This window comes from Asterias rubens, chromosome 7 (genome assembly GCF_902459465.1).
Source record: "Asterias rubens chromosome 7, eAstRub1.3, whole genome shotgun sequence".
In the NCBI taxonomy this organism is placed as follows: Eukaryota; Metazoa; Echinodermata; class Asteroidea; order Forcipulatida; family Asteriidae; genus Asterias; species Asterias rubens.
In genome coordinates, this window is record NC_047068.1 from 20,690,682 (window position 1) to 20,705,524 (window position 14,843).

General features: G+C 39.2%; 1 protein-coding gene across 1 annotated transcript in view; it reads left to right on the plus strand.

Annotated features, from left to right (window-relative positions):
- LOC117292870 (receptor-type guanylate cyclase Gyc76C-like) overlaps positions 1-14,584 on the plus strand; it is a 32,092-nt gene extending 17,508 nt beyond the window's left edge. The window contains exons 9-19 of the mRNA XM_033775039.1: positions 209-367; positions 772-876; positions 2,571-2,642; positions 3,531-3,696; positions 4,701-4,850; positions 5,518-5,701; positions 6,044-6,184; positions 6,849-6,972; positions 7,255-7,495; positions 8,286-8,384; positions 8,870-14,584. Of these exons, the coding sequence (XP_033630930.1) occupies positions 209-367; positions 772-876; positions 2,571-2,642; positions 3,531-3,696; positions 4,701-4,850; positions 5,518-5,701; positions 6,044-6,184; positions 6,849-6,972; positions 7,255-7,495; positions 8,286-8,384; positions 8,870-9,477 (2,049 nt within the window). The 3' untranslated portion in view covers positions 9,478-14,584. The remainder of the gene's footprint in view (positions 1-208; positions 368-771; positions 877-2,570; positions 2,643-3,530; positions 3,697-4,700; positions 4,851-5,517; positions 5,702-6,043; positions 6,185-6,848; positions 6,973-7,254; positions 7,496-8,285; positions 8,385-8,869) is intronic.
- The last annotated feature ends 259 nt before the right edge of the window (positions 14,585-14,843 follow it).

A 14,843-nucleotide genomic window follows, 5' to 3' on the forward strand; every position in this document is an offset into this window, starting at 1 on the left:
TTTACTATAACTGCTTCTCTTCACCCAAGGGTATAAATGGGTACCTGCGAGAAGTTAATATTGTGTATGAACAAGCGCGCCACAAGGCTGTATACTCCTCATGGAGCTGATAAATAATTTTGAATAGAATGTTATTGGCCCAATGACAGACGTTATTGGGAAAAGCACAACTATCATTAATGTTAAATGCAATTATGTTAATGTGTAGGTAAGCATCATGACAACTGAGAGCCGAGCTTCCGGTGACGGGTTGAGAGGTCAAATCTTCACCAATGTTGGCAAGTACAGGGGAGCGATGGTAGCCGTCAAGAAAATATTCAAGAGGCATATTGACATCAATAGAGAAGTCAAGAAAGAACTGAAAATAGTGAGTATATTCTGGGAGAAAGTTATTCAGTCTGAATTTTGATCTTGACAATCACGTTGTCCCTTACCGACAGCAATCTAGGTGCTGTAGTTTTTGAGAAAGGAGTAAAACAAAGTTTCGTCTCAGTTTTAGCATGAAACTAATTGCCGTGACTTGTTTCACCCCTTTCTCAAAAAAAACTACAGCGTTTCAGAAAGTAACATTTTAGGGAAGCTTTCTACCATCATTATCTTGAAACTGTGTCAGTAAGATTTATGCAAATCTATGGAGATTGTGTTTTGTGTTCTACAAACAGTACCCAGACCCTTTACGATTGACAGCAGTATGTTTATTTGCCCTTGTATAACAGTAATATCACAACCTTGCCGTTCGTTAATATTATTTGGTATCTATTTTGTCTACAGCTTAGGGATGTTCGTCATCCGCACTTGAACCAGTTCATCGGGGCCTGCATAGATTCGCCAAATATCTGCATCATATCGGAATATTGTCCCAAAGGGAGTTTACAGGTAATACAACAAGAAACCATATAATTTAAAATTAGTTGAGTCAAAGGGTTTACGATTGGAAGTGTGGATCCACAAACAGAAGAGGTTTATACAATAGAGACTTGAAACAAAATGTGAACTTACAAACGTCAACACAGTGTTGTCCACAGTTTTGAAGAATGTGTTTTATTAAAGGCAGTGGACACTATTGGTAATTGACAAAGACCAGTCTTCTCACTTGGTGTATCTCAACATATGCATAAAATAACAAACCTGTGAAAATTTGAGCTCGATCGGTCGTCGAAGCAGCGAGAGAATACTGGAAAAACGCCCTTGTTGCACAACTTGTGTGTTTTCAGATGCTTTATTTCGAGACCTCAAAATCTAATTCTAAATCTAATTCTGGGGTCTCGAAATCAAATTCAAATATTTTAGAATTGCTTCTTTCTCAAAAGCTACGTTACTTCAGAGGGAGCCGTTTCTCACAATGTTTTATAATATCAACAGCTCTCCATTAGTCGTTACCAAGTAAGGTTTTATGTTAATAATTATTTTGAGTAATTACCACAAGTGTCTGAACTGCATCTGAACTTGTGACTAATGTGTATTAACCCACCAAATTATTCTAAGAGCCCAGATGGTATTTGCCCTAGTCCAACATCACTTTGGAAAGCCTTGTCAAGAATTATGACACCGTTTCATATTTTTCATAACTACCTCATTTGTTCGTTTTGGGCGGGGATCTTAGCAAAAGATTTCCTCCGGACTGAAATGAGAACAGTCACCTGGAGAATTGTTAATTGATTTGTGGTCCTTTTTAAGCAGCTGGAACTATCCAAAGCATTTTAATCGTCATTAAAACAAATTCGTTCTGGATAGAACAGTTATTTTCTTCAGGCGCAATGTTTAGTTTATAAATATATTTTCTTTTGCCTATCCCATTACGTAACTCTCATTTGTTTGACTCGCACGAAGTGCTTATTAAAGTTCAATTGACTGTTATTTTAATAATTAATTGATTATTTTGCGGGGTGTTTTCTTGCAACAGAATTGCGGTAGCAGCCATACGATACATGTAATTTTCAAAGTCTGCCGGAAATCTTTTTTGTTTTTGTTTCCATTCTTTTTTTACGTTCACTGTTAATTAAATTCCTCCTTGGTGTACGACCTCGGTTTAGAGGATTGCCATATACCAGATGTCATCCTGCTATATTAATGTTTATTTTACTTAAATACACAGACAATCTACTCATACAGACGATAGCGCCAAAGCTTAACTAAACAATCACGTTCGTGGCGAAGGGGTGAACAACTCAAGTGAAGTTGCAAATTAAATATAATAATCCTGCGCAATAATTTCCAATCATGAAATTACAAGTCAAATATAATAATCCTGCGCAATAATTTCCAATCATGAAATTTGAAAGGACATTCTAATGTGTGTATTATTATTATTATTATTATTATTATTATTTTTTTTTTTTTACTACACCGTGTTTTTTTCTGTATGCTTTCTAACTCCATTCGTGTATTGTCACTTCAATTCAATTCAATTGTTACATCACTGCTTATGTTACACTAAGTTACCTGTTCATGTTTGTTGAGTTGTAATTTAGCTTTCGAGAAAGACTGCTAGGGTCGAAACGTCAGGCCATTAACAATTGTTTACTTTTTTCACTAATTACTCTTTTGTTCTTATGTGATTGTACCTGCAGGATATACTTGCGAACGATGAGGTGAAATTAGACAATATGTTTGTGGCTTCAATAGTTGGTGATATCATAAAGGTAAATAAAGAGCCATCTCGTCCTTCAGACTGGACATAACGCCGCTGGTCCCGTGTGTTGTGTAAAACAAGTAAAATAACCCATGTCCACTTTATCGTATGAGGAGAAAGGGTTCACCCGGTGTTCCTGTTTTGATTGGCTGCATATTGCACCACAGCACCTTGTAAAGCATTACATACACGCGGTGCTAGGTAAAAGGAGTAGATTCTGATTATATAATTCAAACGTAGTCCCACATCCCCCTTGCAGAAAAAATACTGAATGTTGAAGGCGTCACTGAGTGGCAGTTATGCGCGCAATATAAGAAGCCACTATTATTATTATTATTATTACTTAGAAGTGAATATTTAATTGGTATTAATGTTAGTTCAATTTGAAAAAAAAGACCGCTTGGTTTATCAGTTCACATTGTTGTGTACTAACCGACTTCCAAAAAAGACCGACATGGGACAGTTGTGGTAAGGGGTGACTAAAAGGACGCTAGGTGAAAGCAGACCATGGTAAAGCCATTGTTCTGTGATGTGCGCATACTCAGAACTATGTAGATATGGGGAAGTACGTCTGCTGCAACCTAGCTTTCCAAAGTCTTCCGTACTGAACCATCAACATGATGAGCATGAGCAAATACCCAACCATTACCAATGTATTTTACAGTGTACATAATTGCAAAATAGTTCTGTCAGATACTTAAGAAATCAGCGTGGATGGTTGAAGTGCTTTTTTTAAAGAAACATGGAATGCAAACAACAGTCACTGTGTCTTTGAACCTTTTACCATGGTGACTAACCCATCACTTCAGTCACAAATACATTGATTAATCAATGACACTCCAGTGTATTTTGAAATCATATTCAAATAACGTCCATATTTTCACCCACTCGAAAACAGGGAATGCTCTTTTTGCATTCTTCGGAAATCCACACGCATGGAAATTTGAAATCATCTAATTGCTTAGTAGACAGCAGATGGGTGGTCAAGATATGTGACTTTGGACTATGGCGATTCAAGTCTAACCAGCAACTCACCGACATGGGAGAGCACGCCTACTATGAAAGTAAGCTTATTGCATTATTAATTACTTGTTATAAATGGATGCATTTAATAAATGGTTCAGTCCAGTCGTCATTTCCCCTTCTTTGCATACAATTGTCAAGTTCACATTTAAGCACGTACGCATAAGTGTTCAACAAAAGAACAAGCCATTGAAACTGAAACAAAATGAAGTATTAGTGCGGGAGGGTCTGAAAACACAAGAAAACGGGATTGTCGGTTTCATATAAGGTTTTTACCCGGTGCATGTCCCACAGCGTAACCTATTAATTGCTATCTTTTAGAAGCTGTTATGGTTCCGTACAGTTCTCGTCCCCCCCCCCCACCCCTTTTCATACAATTGCCAAGTTTATCTAATTCAGCACAGTACAGAAAGTCATTGAGAGCGAGTTGATAACAAAATGTGCAAATAAGCACAAAATAAATAATTACTATTGTTTGATTGTTTGATTTGCGGATCTCTAAATTGACGAAGAGTCAATGTGATGTAACAAAGGAAATGAAAACAGAGAAAACACAGTATTGAGATTGATTCAAAAGAGGGCGCTATTACTATCAGACGGAAACAGAATGTCCTGCCACACTGGCTGTGGTTTTCAGAGCCATATAAATGTCAGCGTCTTTTATAAGGCATTCCAAAAAGAATTCTTTGTTCGAATGTTTAATTGAAATGAAAATTAAAGTAAACTTCCCTGCATATTATTATTAGTTTATTATAAAGGAAATCTTTCCGCCGGAAATGTTGTCTCTTTTATTGGAAACTAACTTTGGCTCAAGGGGGATGTTTCAAAAGAGGGCGCCTTCAGAAGAAGTTTTTACACATTTCGCCCTTTATAGGGGGGGGGGACACAGAATCTTCGGTGAACAATCTCCTACCACCCATGGCACACAGCAAATGCCTATCTCATTATTACAGAGTAAAGTGTGAGAATTTAATGGGTTGTATTGTAAGTATTTCTTGTCTTCTATGGGGACTAATCTCATATAAATTATTGTGAATATTTGAAGGTCTGTTATGGAAGTCACCTGAGCTGCTCAGGGATCCATGTCCACCTCCAACGGGTACCCAGAAGGGAGATATTTACGCCTTCTCAGTCCTTCTCTTCGAGATCATTCTACGAAACGGACCATATGGGAATACAGTCCTTAATCCTAAAGGTATATCAAGTCATGGTGTGTACAATGTTGTGTTGTTAAAGGAACACGTTGCATTGGAGCGGGCGCTTTGGGTTGAAAAAGCATTTGAAAACGTTTGCTTTGAAATCAATAAGTTTGGAAATTATGTCTTAAAATTGTAATAATCCATACAAACAACTAACTTCGTCAACTAACACGGTCCGCCATTGTGTGTAGTCAACATTTTGGGTCCACTGCGGGTTAAGATATACATCAACTTTGTTCACTTTGAATTTCACAGTTTCAATACATTGCCTTTCAGTATATCACAGATTAGCAACAGAACAGTCACTTGTTGATGAATATACTGTCAGTGTTTAAGCTAACATTCGTATGCAAAGAAGTCTACATTCATTTTGGGCGAGCCATTCATCAACAACTGGTGATGGAATACTCAAATATCACACGTGCCATCTTGAAACCGAAATCAGTTGCTGTAGTTTACATGTAAATATGCCAGAAGTTGTTGTCATTTACCGGTTACTTCAAAATCACCGAGTAATAATGTTCACCGGTTTGGACTCAAGATTGCATACACAATTCTTTGCGTTTCCATCATGCGCATTTTGACTTGGGCTCTGACCGCAGACATTATATTCAACAAGCGTTTACATCTAAATTAGAAACTATTTTGTCCGTGGTTTTGCAGAGATCGTTCACAGGGTGACATACCCGCTGGAAAACACCAAGCCATTCAGACCCAACGTGAACGAGATTGAGGAGTGCTCAGACTGCGTCATCCACATCATGCAGGAGTGTTGGGACGAGTTACCGGAACACAGGCCAGACTTCAAGACGATCAGGTCCCGGTTAAAGCCGCTCAACAAGGGAATGTAAGTTCCTGAATCCGTTCATAGAAACATCTCATGTTTAAGGGGTACTTCTCCCCTGATACATCCTTTGTCATTTTGTCTCCTGACATACACGAAAGCAAGGTAGTCGAAACGTTGAGAATAATAGGAACTCTCCCTGCGGCAGTGAAGTAAGAAATGAGAAGTCCCCTTGATCCACATAAGTGAACGTAGTAGTTCCGGACGATTTCCTACTTTCCGCCCAAGGGTGGATTTCACAAAGAGTTAAGAAAGACTAGTCTTATCTCGTGAAAAGGAGAAACAACCAATATTGTGACAGCTTAAAGTACCATGTCTTTCCAAACGCATTTATTTTGTTCACAGGAAGTCCAACATTCTGGATAACATGATAGGAATCATGGAGAAGTATGCCACCAATCTGGAAGGTATTGTGGAGGACAGAACCCAACAGCTTATAGAGGAGAAGAAGAAGACTGATAACTTGTTGCATCAGATGTTGCCGATGTAAGTATGCAGGACTTTTACTTTGCCTTCGTTGCATTCATTGCCGTCATGCACCCTGCTCCTTGCCTCGGTGCCCTTGAGGTGCTAGAAATTTACCATTTTAAATAGGGTGTCTGCCAAGGAAAAACGCCTTGGTGCTCTTGCCCTTTCAATGATGAGGCATAACATGCCTGAGTGTGGGTCATTGTGACGATCCAGCCAGTGCTTATAACATGGTCTAGGGCACCCTCGACTTTAAGGGTAAAAGGGTAAACAGTTCAAAACATGACTCTTCCATCTTTGATGTAAGAACAATATATTAGTGTGTGCCTTACACAGACGCACACCAAGCACCTCATACTCATTGATCCCTCTCCCTAGTTCTACAGGATCAACTTGGCCCTCTGGTCACCGGGCTATAGATGGGCAGTGTAGATGGGTAGTCTAGTGTTTATGACATGGACTCTAGAATGTGGATGATTGTGGATTTGAATCTCGTGGAGGCGCTGGGTTGTGTTTGGTGCCAAGCCCGATCCCCGTTTTATCCAGAACAGATCAATCAGCGTTTGATTAGTAGAGTCCTTCCAGTGAGCGTAATAAGTAGTGTGAGGCGGGACACTTCCGATGTATTACTTTATATACATTAAGACAATAACAACTTTCTTATTTTTTTTTCATTTCAAAGGCCTGTGGCAAATCAACTGAAACGAGGTCGGCAGGTGGTACCCGAGTCATTTGACTCTGTTTCAATCTTCTTCAGTGACATCGTCGGCTTCACTGCCTTGTCATCAGCGAGTACGCCCTTCCAGGTAATTATGTTACACCTTTGGTAAACACAGAAAGGACCACACCGTTACTTTAGCAAACACGTCTGACGCTTGGTGGCAGCAGACTTCCAAAACCGACTTTAAAAAACAGACCTAAATGGGACGGTTGTGGCAACGCCAGGTGACAGCATACTTAATACCAGGTTAAAACCCATTGTTCTCGGTTATGTGCGCATGCTCAGAACCACAAACATGGTAAGTCTGCTGCCACCTAGCATTCCAAAGTCCCCCATACTATTACTAATGATGTGTTTTTTTCAACAGATCGTCGACATGCTTAACGATCTGTACTCCCTCTTCGATGCCATCGTCAGCTACTACGATGTGTACAAAGTGGAGACGATAGGCGACGCCTACATGCTGGTCTCCGGCCTACCCATACACAACGACAGACACGCTGGAGAGATTGCCTCAACTTCATTGCATCTTTTAGATGCTGTTCAACACTTTGAGATAAGACACAGACCCAACGAGCGTCTAAAGCTGAGGATAGGTCTTCATTCGGGTAAGTTTAAAAGACAGTGGCTAAACCCTCTTTGAATCGCCCAAGCATTGGCCAGTTTGGGAGGATACTAATACCATTGAACCACACAAAATGTTGACACTAAAACATAGAGTCACAAAATCACTTCTATAAGCTAAAGATAGGTCTACATCCGGGCAAGTTTAAAGCACATTAGCCAAACACTCTTTTGCTCACCTAAGCATCGGCCAGTTTGGAAGGTTACTGACTGTGACCATGAGCTACACAATTGGTTACTAAAACAAAGAGCCAAAAAAGTCCATTTCATAAGCCAATAATAGGTTTTGATTTGGGTAAAGTTGAAGCATATTCGCTAAACTTTATTTTACTCAGACAAGTACTGGCAAGATTGAAAGGTTACTAAGTAAGACCATTGAGCGACGCACTTGGTCACTAAAACAGGGAGCCCACACAGTTTATACTACACGCCAAGGATAGGTCTTTATCCAAGTAGTTTTAACGCAGATTTTACTCACTCAAGTCCCGGCAAGTTTGGGAGGTATTAAGTAGGACAAGTGATCCACACACTGAAACATGGAGCCATCGAATGTCCACTCGTTAAGGCAGATCGGTCAGACTAAAGAAAAAACAGAACTCATGTACTTTAATAAGAACTTGCAGATGTTTTGCCGAGCCGTTCAAACTAAAACAAAGTGAACATTTTCAGTTGGAGGATATGTGCATTTCCAGGTTGCGAACTGCACACAAACAAAAAACGACGGATTCTTTATCAGCTGCCATTTGATATTAGCAAATGTATGTTATTCATCAGGTCCAGTTGTGTCGGGGGTGGTTGGTACCGCAATGCCTCGATACTGTCTGTTTGGAGACACTGTCAACACATCGTCAAGAATGGAGTCCAATGGTTTACGTAAGTCCAATATTGACTCCTTCTCTTGTTCAATACATCACACAGTAAAGGTGCAACAGAGTCAGCTAAGATTGACATTTAGCAGGTGAACAAAACGGAAGTTTCCATATTGTTTCAAATCTGCAAATAGGGGTCTCACGTTTCGAATCTAGCAGGATCTAGATATTTCTTTTGCAACGTCACAGCCCGAGTTTTTGCCAACCCAGGTTGGAAACTATGGAAAGCCGTTAATGCACAATCAAGAAAATATCGCTCCTGTTCGTAACAATGTTACCAAATTACTGAAGAAAATGTTGAATTTGGTTAAAACATCCGATTTTACGGGTGAGTGTTTTACTAAAATTCGGCCGACCATCCATGCCAACCAAGGCGGTTTGTTTGCCAACAAAAGAAGGTCTATAATAATAATGTATTTCAAAATGGTTGATCACCTATGGCAATACCTTGTTGATGGATGAATTTAAAGTTTGTTTCCTTCATTGCAGCTCTTAAAATACACTGCAGTAAAGAGATTGTGGATAATCTAGAAACAATCGGTGGTTACTTCCTGGAGGAACGGGGTCTGGTGAACATGAAGGGCAAGGGGGAGCTGCTCACGTACTGGCTGGTGGGACAAATCGACAGTTACAAACGAGAGAAACCTCTCACAGTAAACTATGCCGACCAGGACGATGCCTACGAGAAACGGACTTCAAAGTATTTGAGCATGCAAGGTGTTAACGAGAGGGACAGCTTTAGTGGAAGCGGCAGGAAGTTGGAAACCGTGCCTGAGACGTGGTCTCAATGTGGGGGCTGTCCGAAAGGCCGCTCCTCGACCACTGCATTGAACAGACAACACACGGCGTTCAATCCCTCGGACCGGAAGAGGTACGAGAGTAACATGCAAAACTGTGTGTCAGAGACCACGTTACCGGAGTCGGTAGCGGAACAGGAGCTGATCCGGTCGGAACTGACGAACACCAATGGGCTGAAGCTCCAGTCCCATCCGCAGCACGAGGTCAAGTTTGACGAGCCGAACAAGAAGAGGTACAGTGACACAGACATCACGTTCAGCATACCAATGAACGCATGCGAGACAGAGACCATTGTCTGATAAACCGTTACTCCGACCCGTTGCTGACAAGGAGGGTTTTCCCCACTCTTGGGAGTAACTCGTATCCTCTCTGGTAGACCTAAAGAATCTCAGTCAGATTTCAAAGAAGAATTGCCTATGTGATGATGACGTAAAAAACAACCTCATCCCCCAACGAGAGAGTCATCAGTCGTCCTCAACGGATAAAGACCAGCAGTATCCCCACGGGGGAGATGGTTCAAAGTTTATGGCCAGGGTTTAAGTTGAGTTACAATGAGCCAAACTGTGGGAATGTATAAATTAGTGCCGCCGTATTCCCCGCAGCGACAGGCTCTTATATCGGAATTATTTCAATATACTACCCTTTTTTTTATGAAAGTGCTCTTAAAACTAATAGTTTTCTAGATATTCGTTAAGTGTTTTGTCCTGAGGTAAAAAATATCGTAACCGATTCTTTGGGAAATTTGTTGATGGTTAAAATTTCGACATGAGACTACTCATTGTATGTTCCCAAAACGTTTGAATGGGGTCGAGTTGTCTCTTTCTTGATATGCCACCATGCTAGCAGTCTCTATCGTGCGAAAGGGTTTCCCTCTGCTTGGACTTAAGGGGCAGGGTTGTACAGGGCTGAGCGAATTCATTCAGGTGCTTGGGGTGTCTCAACTGCAATTCTTTCGTGGTACAGTATTACAGAGGTTTTATTCAAGCAAACACGGGTGACTTTTTTTTTCTACAAAGCAACGAATGAAAGCAACGAATGTAGCTATTATTGAATGTAGCTCATTAGCCTACACTTAGTTACAAAGGATGATGGTAGCAACATCAGATATCTCAAGCTTATCTAACCACGACTTTTTGGATCCCTCCGTTCCAGAAAAAACTCATGTGAGCTCAAGTTCAGTCCCAACCCATTGGAACACATTCAACGGATTTGTTGTAGCAAAGTGTACATCCAACTTGAATTCCATTGCAGTTCAAACTAATAGTCTTATACTAATATCTAAAAACAAAATGGTATTTACACTGGTTTATTTAATTATTGTTGTCTGTTTCCTCACCATACAAAACCCATCACTAAATAATATGAGTCAATGATTATTCATACTAATCCTACTCGTTGGTGCGGCTCTTTTTGAACTTTTACATTTTATTTTATTGTTATCAAAGACCGATCACAAAAACAATTCTTCTTAATGATCTGTGACCCTAACCCTTTGTTAAAAAAAATCAATCTCTTCAGCTCACCATGAACCCATGAAGAATTAAAGACTTAGATTGCCTCCATGAACTATGGTGCTTATCAAAACGATTAAGGGGACGAGAGCAAATTAACCAACTGGCAGAACAGACCAAGCTGCAGGCAGCTGACGTTCTATATTAGGTAGATATTCATGTTTGTGGTCCATTGTTTATACAGGCAATTCAGTTGCCTTTTTGTTTTAGTAGAATAGTATGATACAAAGTGATATAATACATGTCTAATGGAGCTCCTAAACCTAGTATGTGATAATGAATGTGTGTTTTGATTGTGTTGGTTTTACTCTGTTAAATAACATAAATTATATAAAATCATTATGTTTTAATTTGATAATTTTCTTAGTCTTCCCGCAATTATCGAAATACCACATTCTGTTTCACAGAATTCGAAGTGACTGCATGGGGTATAGCCATTCACAGATTTCTGAATATTGTTGTATAGTACTGGAAACCTTTCCTGTGTTATCCACCTAACTCCTTTATTGTTTACTTTTGTTTTTTTATTTTAAAGGAATGCACGATTTGCAATGTATTGTACACTCAGCAATAGACTATTTTAGTGACTCTGTCCTTGTTATTGAGCTTTGCATTGGTATCATGAAATTGATTACTTCGGATAAAACAGGTCCAATTGTTTGTGGACATATGGTAATAACAATATAAAAATGTGTTTATTTCATGTACAGAGACATTTATTGCACTGGGTATTGTTATAGGCATTGTTATGAGAGAAGTAACAGTCAATTATTGCCCAAGTGACTGCTAGTTGTCCAGTGTTTTTACTTCATGTACATTGTGTACAGACTCCATCACAAGAACCATCAGTGTAACAGCGACAGTCATTGAGCAAGTTTGATCAAGGAACTAAGTCGACTTTTGTCGACCATTGGGCGATTTGTTCTGGTACCCAGGATGTATTTCATGGATAGGTTACCATGAACTATTGACTATATAGTTGACAAATGGTCGCTGATCGAACTTGCCCATTATTTCCCTGTAAAAGTAGACCATTTTCAATGTTTGCTTTAAATATGGATCAAGGATCTAAAAAATAATTTGAGCCCTCTTGTGGTGCAGGCTTATCCATTGGTCTTGCTGGATGGCGTTTTACAGACGTCGGTGGCAGCAAAAAGTATTACTGTTAATCAATCTTCTTAAAATAACATGGCCAGAAGCACACCCTTTTTTGTTTGCTTCAACCTCTCCTCAAAAATGATCCCAAGTGATGAAGCCAAGATTTTTCAACAGACAAAAAAATGTGGATTTTCCTAAAGAACTTGTTATGAGAACACAGGCAAACAAACGGGAACCCAAAACAATGTATGACAAGCATACTAGTTCAGACTTTGACAACACCTCTTGCAATTAATCACTCAGCCAAAATTTAAAAAATTCTGTTCAAAAATAATATGTGGACCAAAATGAGAGAACCTTGCACTAGATCTACACTAGGAATACCCCTCAACTGAATTGGATCTCTCATTAATCTTGATTTGATTAATCCTGAGCTCTATATTATTCTAAAAGGACACCATGTTTACCAAAGCAGTTTTGATGTAAGTTCTGGTATCAACAGTCAAAAGAGCTATTTTTTCCGGTGCCAACGAAGCACTTTGGAAATACATCAACCATACAAATATTCTACTCAAAAATCAGTGTGACACAAGTTATACCTTGTATTTCACACAATTTTGAGATATAACAATATTTATTGTTGTATATACTCACAAAAACTTACTATCAACATTAAGACCTTACCTTAAACTCTTGTGACACAGTATCCATTTTAATCCAGGTTTTCCCATCAGCACAATCTGAAAAAAGATAATAATAATAATACCACATAATAAATTATTTGGATGTAGCCTACCAGGGGTCTGATTTCACAAACGGTTCAGATTAATCTGTTAAACTTTTGATTAATCTTAATTGCAAAGCAAAGTGAGATGTCACAATACAAATCTTTCATCTTAGCCTATTCTTGAAAAGATAATAATATTAATAATACAAATGGCTTGGTAAAAGCAATCACTCAAAACTCATTTCAAGAAGCCTGTGCTGCCAAGTATGTAGTATACTAAAGCTTAAAGATTCACAAGAAGCATCTCTGCCCACAGGTACCCATTGACCCCTGGGTGAAGAGAAGCATTAACAGTTGAAGTGTCTTGCTCAACCACACAAGCGTCACGACATGGATTCAAACCCACACACCCCAATGACTATAACCACTATAAGTTCAATTTCATGACACCCATGATTCAAGTGCTTTATGATAACCAGCATACAGTGCATTTCTTGAATCGACACTTGATTACCACATGATCGTGGTAGATTCTTTCAAATCAAAATGTCCATTTTCATCAATTGGAACAATAAAAAAAAAAATTGTAATCTCAAAAACTTGAAATGGTCTGTCTTTATCAGAAAGTCGCTGTTCCTGTTAGTTCTATGTGTGGATTTATATGGCGGTTGGATATGACCAATGAGATTCGTATTTAGTAGAGCCTTTTTGTAAATGGTACATAATTATCATTACACTTAAAGAAAAAACACTGGGTCTGAATTGACTCAAGTTCTTGGTCCTAGAGGGGCTTGACCAATATCCAGGTCAACTTGACCCATTTCTGGTTCAGGCTGACCAGGAATCTGGTTTTTCAGATTTGATGTTTCGTGGAGTTCTGTGTCAGTTTGAACCTTTCTGGGTAATTTTGACAGATATACCTGGTAATACCTACCCAGAAATGGGTCACGCCGACCCAGACTGTAGGTCAGGCTCCCATGCGACCCAGATTCTGGGTCAATTCTGACCTGTTTTTGTTTAGATTGTATTATTATTATTTTCATACAGGTAGTTATAGAAACTTCAGTGGCACATTAGAAATCTTATTAATGACTAATTTTTCATTTTGTGGGTGCACAGGGTACAAACAAGAGTTTTGTGATAGACTACCCACAGACTGGCAGTAACTAAGGTCAGATTGAAGAATGATTTCTTATGTCATTGGGAGACAGGATTTCATATATAATTCTTACTGGCTTATGATTACGGTGCAGAGTTCTGCCCACAGTGGTCGGTGACGGACAACCCAGCCAACCCTCAGGATTCCCCACTCTGTAAAAAATGCTGGGCAGAACTTGTGTTGAAAGTTGTAACACATACCACCATGGTCCAATTTTCATAGAGCTGCTTGAGCATGAAACGCTGCTTATAAATCAATTGTCTGCTCAGCAGATATGAGCAGATATGAGGATACCAGTATATTGGCTGACAACCTTAATCTAGTAAGCTTAATTTTGTTGGCTTGGTTACTTTGTTTGCTTACGCAGCTCTATGAAATTGGGCCATATCATTAAATGTTATGTGTGTGAAACTTTCACTTATGGCCAAATCTTACCTCTAAATCCTCTGGGCTTTGTTACCAGCATTTGGGTCAGGGTTCAGAAGGGGTTCCAAAGACATTCATGACATCCTCAAAGTCACCTGAGAATTGTTTGAAAAAAACTGTCTGTTGTATGTTCTTACCAAAGTTAAAATATATACACAGTTTAGTGCAAATATATTGTATCATGTTCAACAGGGAATAATTTCACATGGTAGGCCTATTTGATGGTTGGACCAATTTTGGGTTAAAACTTGTTAATATAAAAACTATATGAAAAGGTTGTTTGTAAACTTTACTGAAGTTAACAATGGACATTGAATGTTGTATTGTATGTACTGTAATCAACATTGACCGCCAAGTGCATGCTTTAAAAATCAGAAATGTACAGGTAGAACTGTGGAGACCCAACCCGCCTATTGACCCCTTGCACACGTGTCACACCATGTTGGTGGTCAATAGGCTTACGTGTAAACGCAGCGTCACCTAAAAATGCGCACTTCACTGAATAACACACGTTGACATTGACCACCAAAATGGCGCATCCAAGATTATTCTGATGATGACGTCAGGTGAAATGGGTCAATATATGAGCTACAACAATCCCCTGCACCTCGCTTAAAGGCAGTTTCTGAATCCGTCCACCACATGAAACAAAATTGTATCTAATTTACAAAAAAGTACATTATTATTCCTTTTGGTACAAATTTGTGAACACATGGTGGCAGGAAACAGAAGGTTTTCCAAATG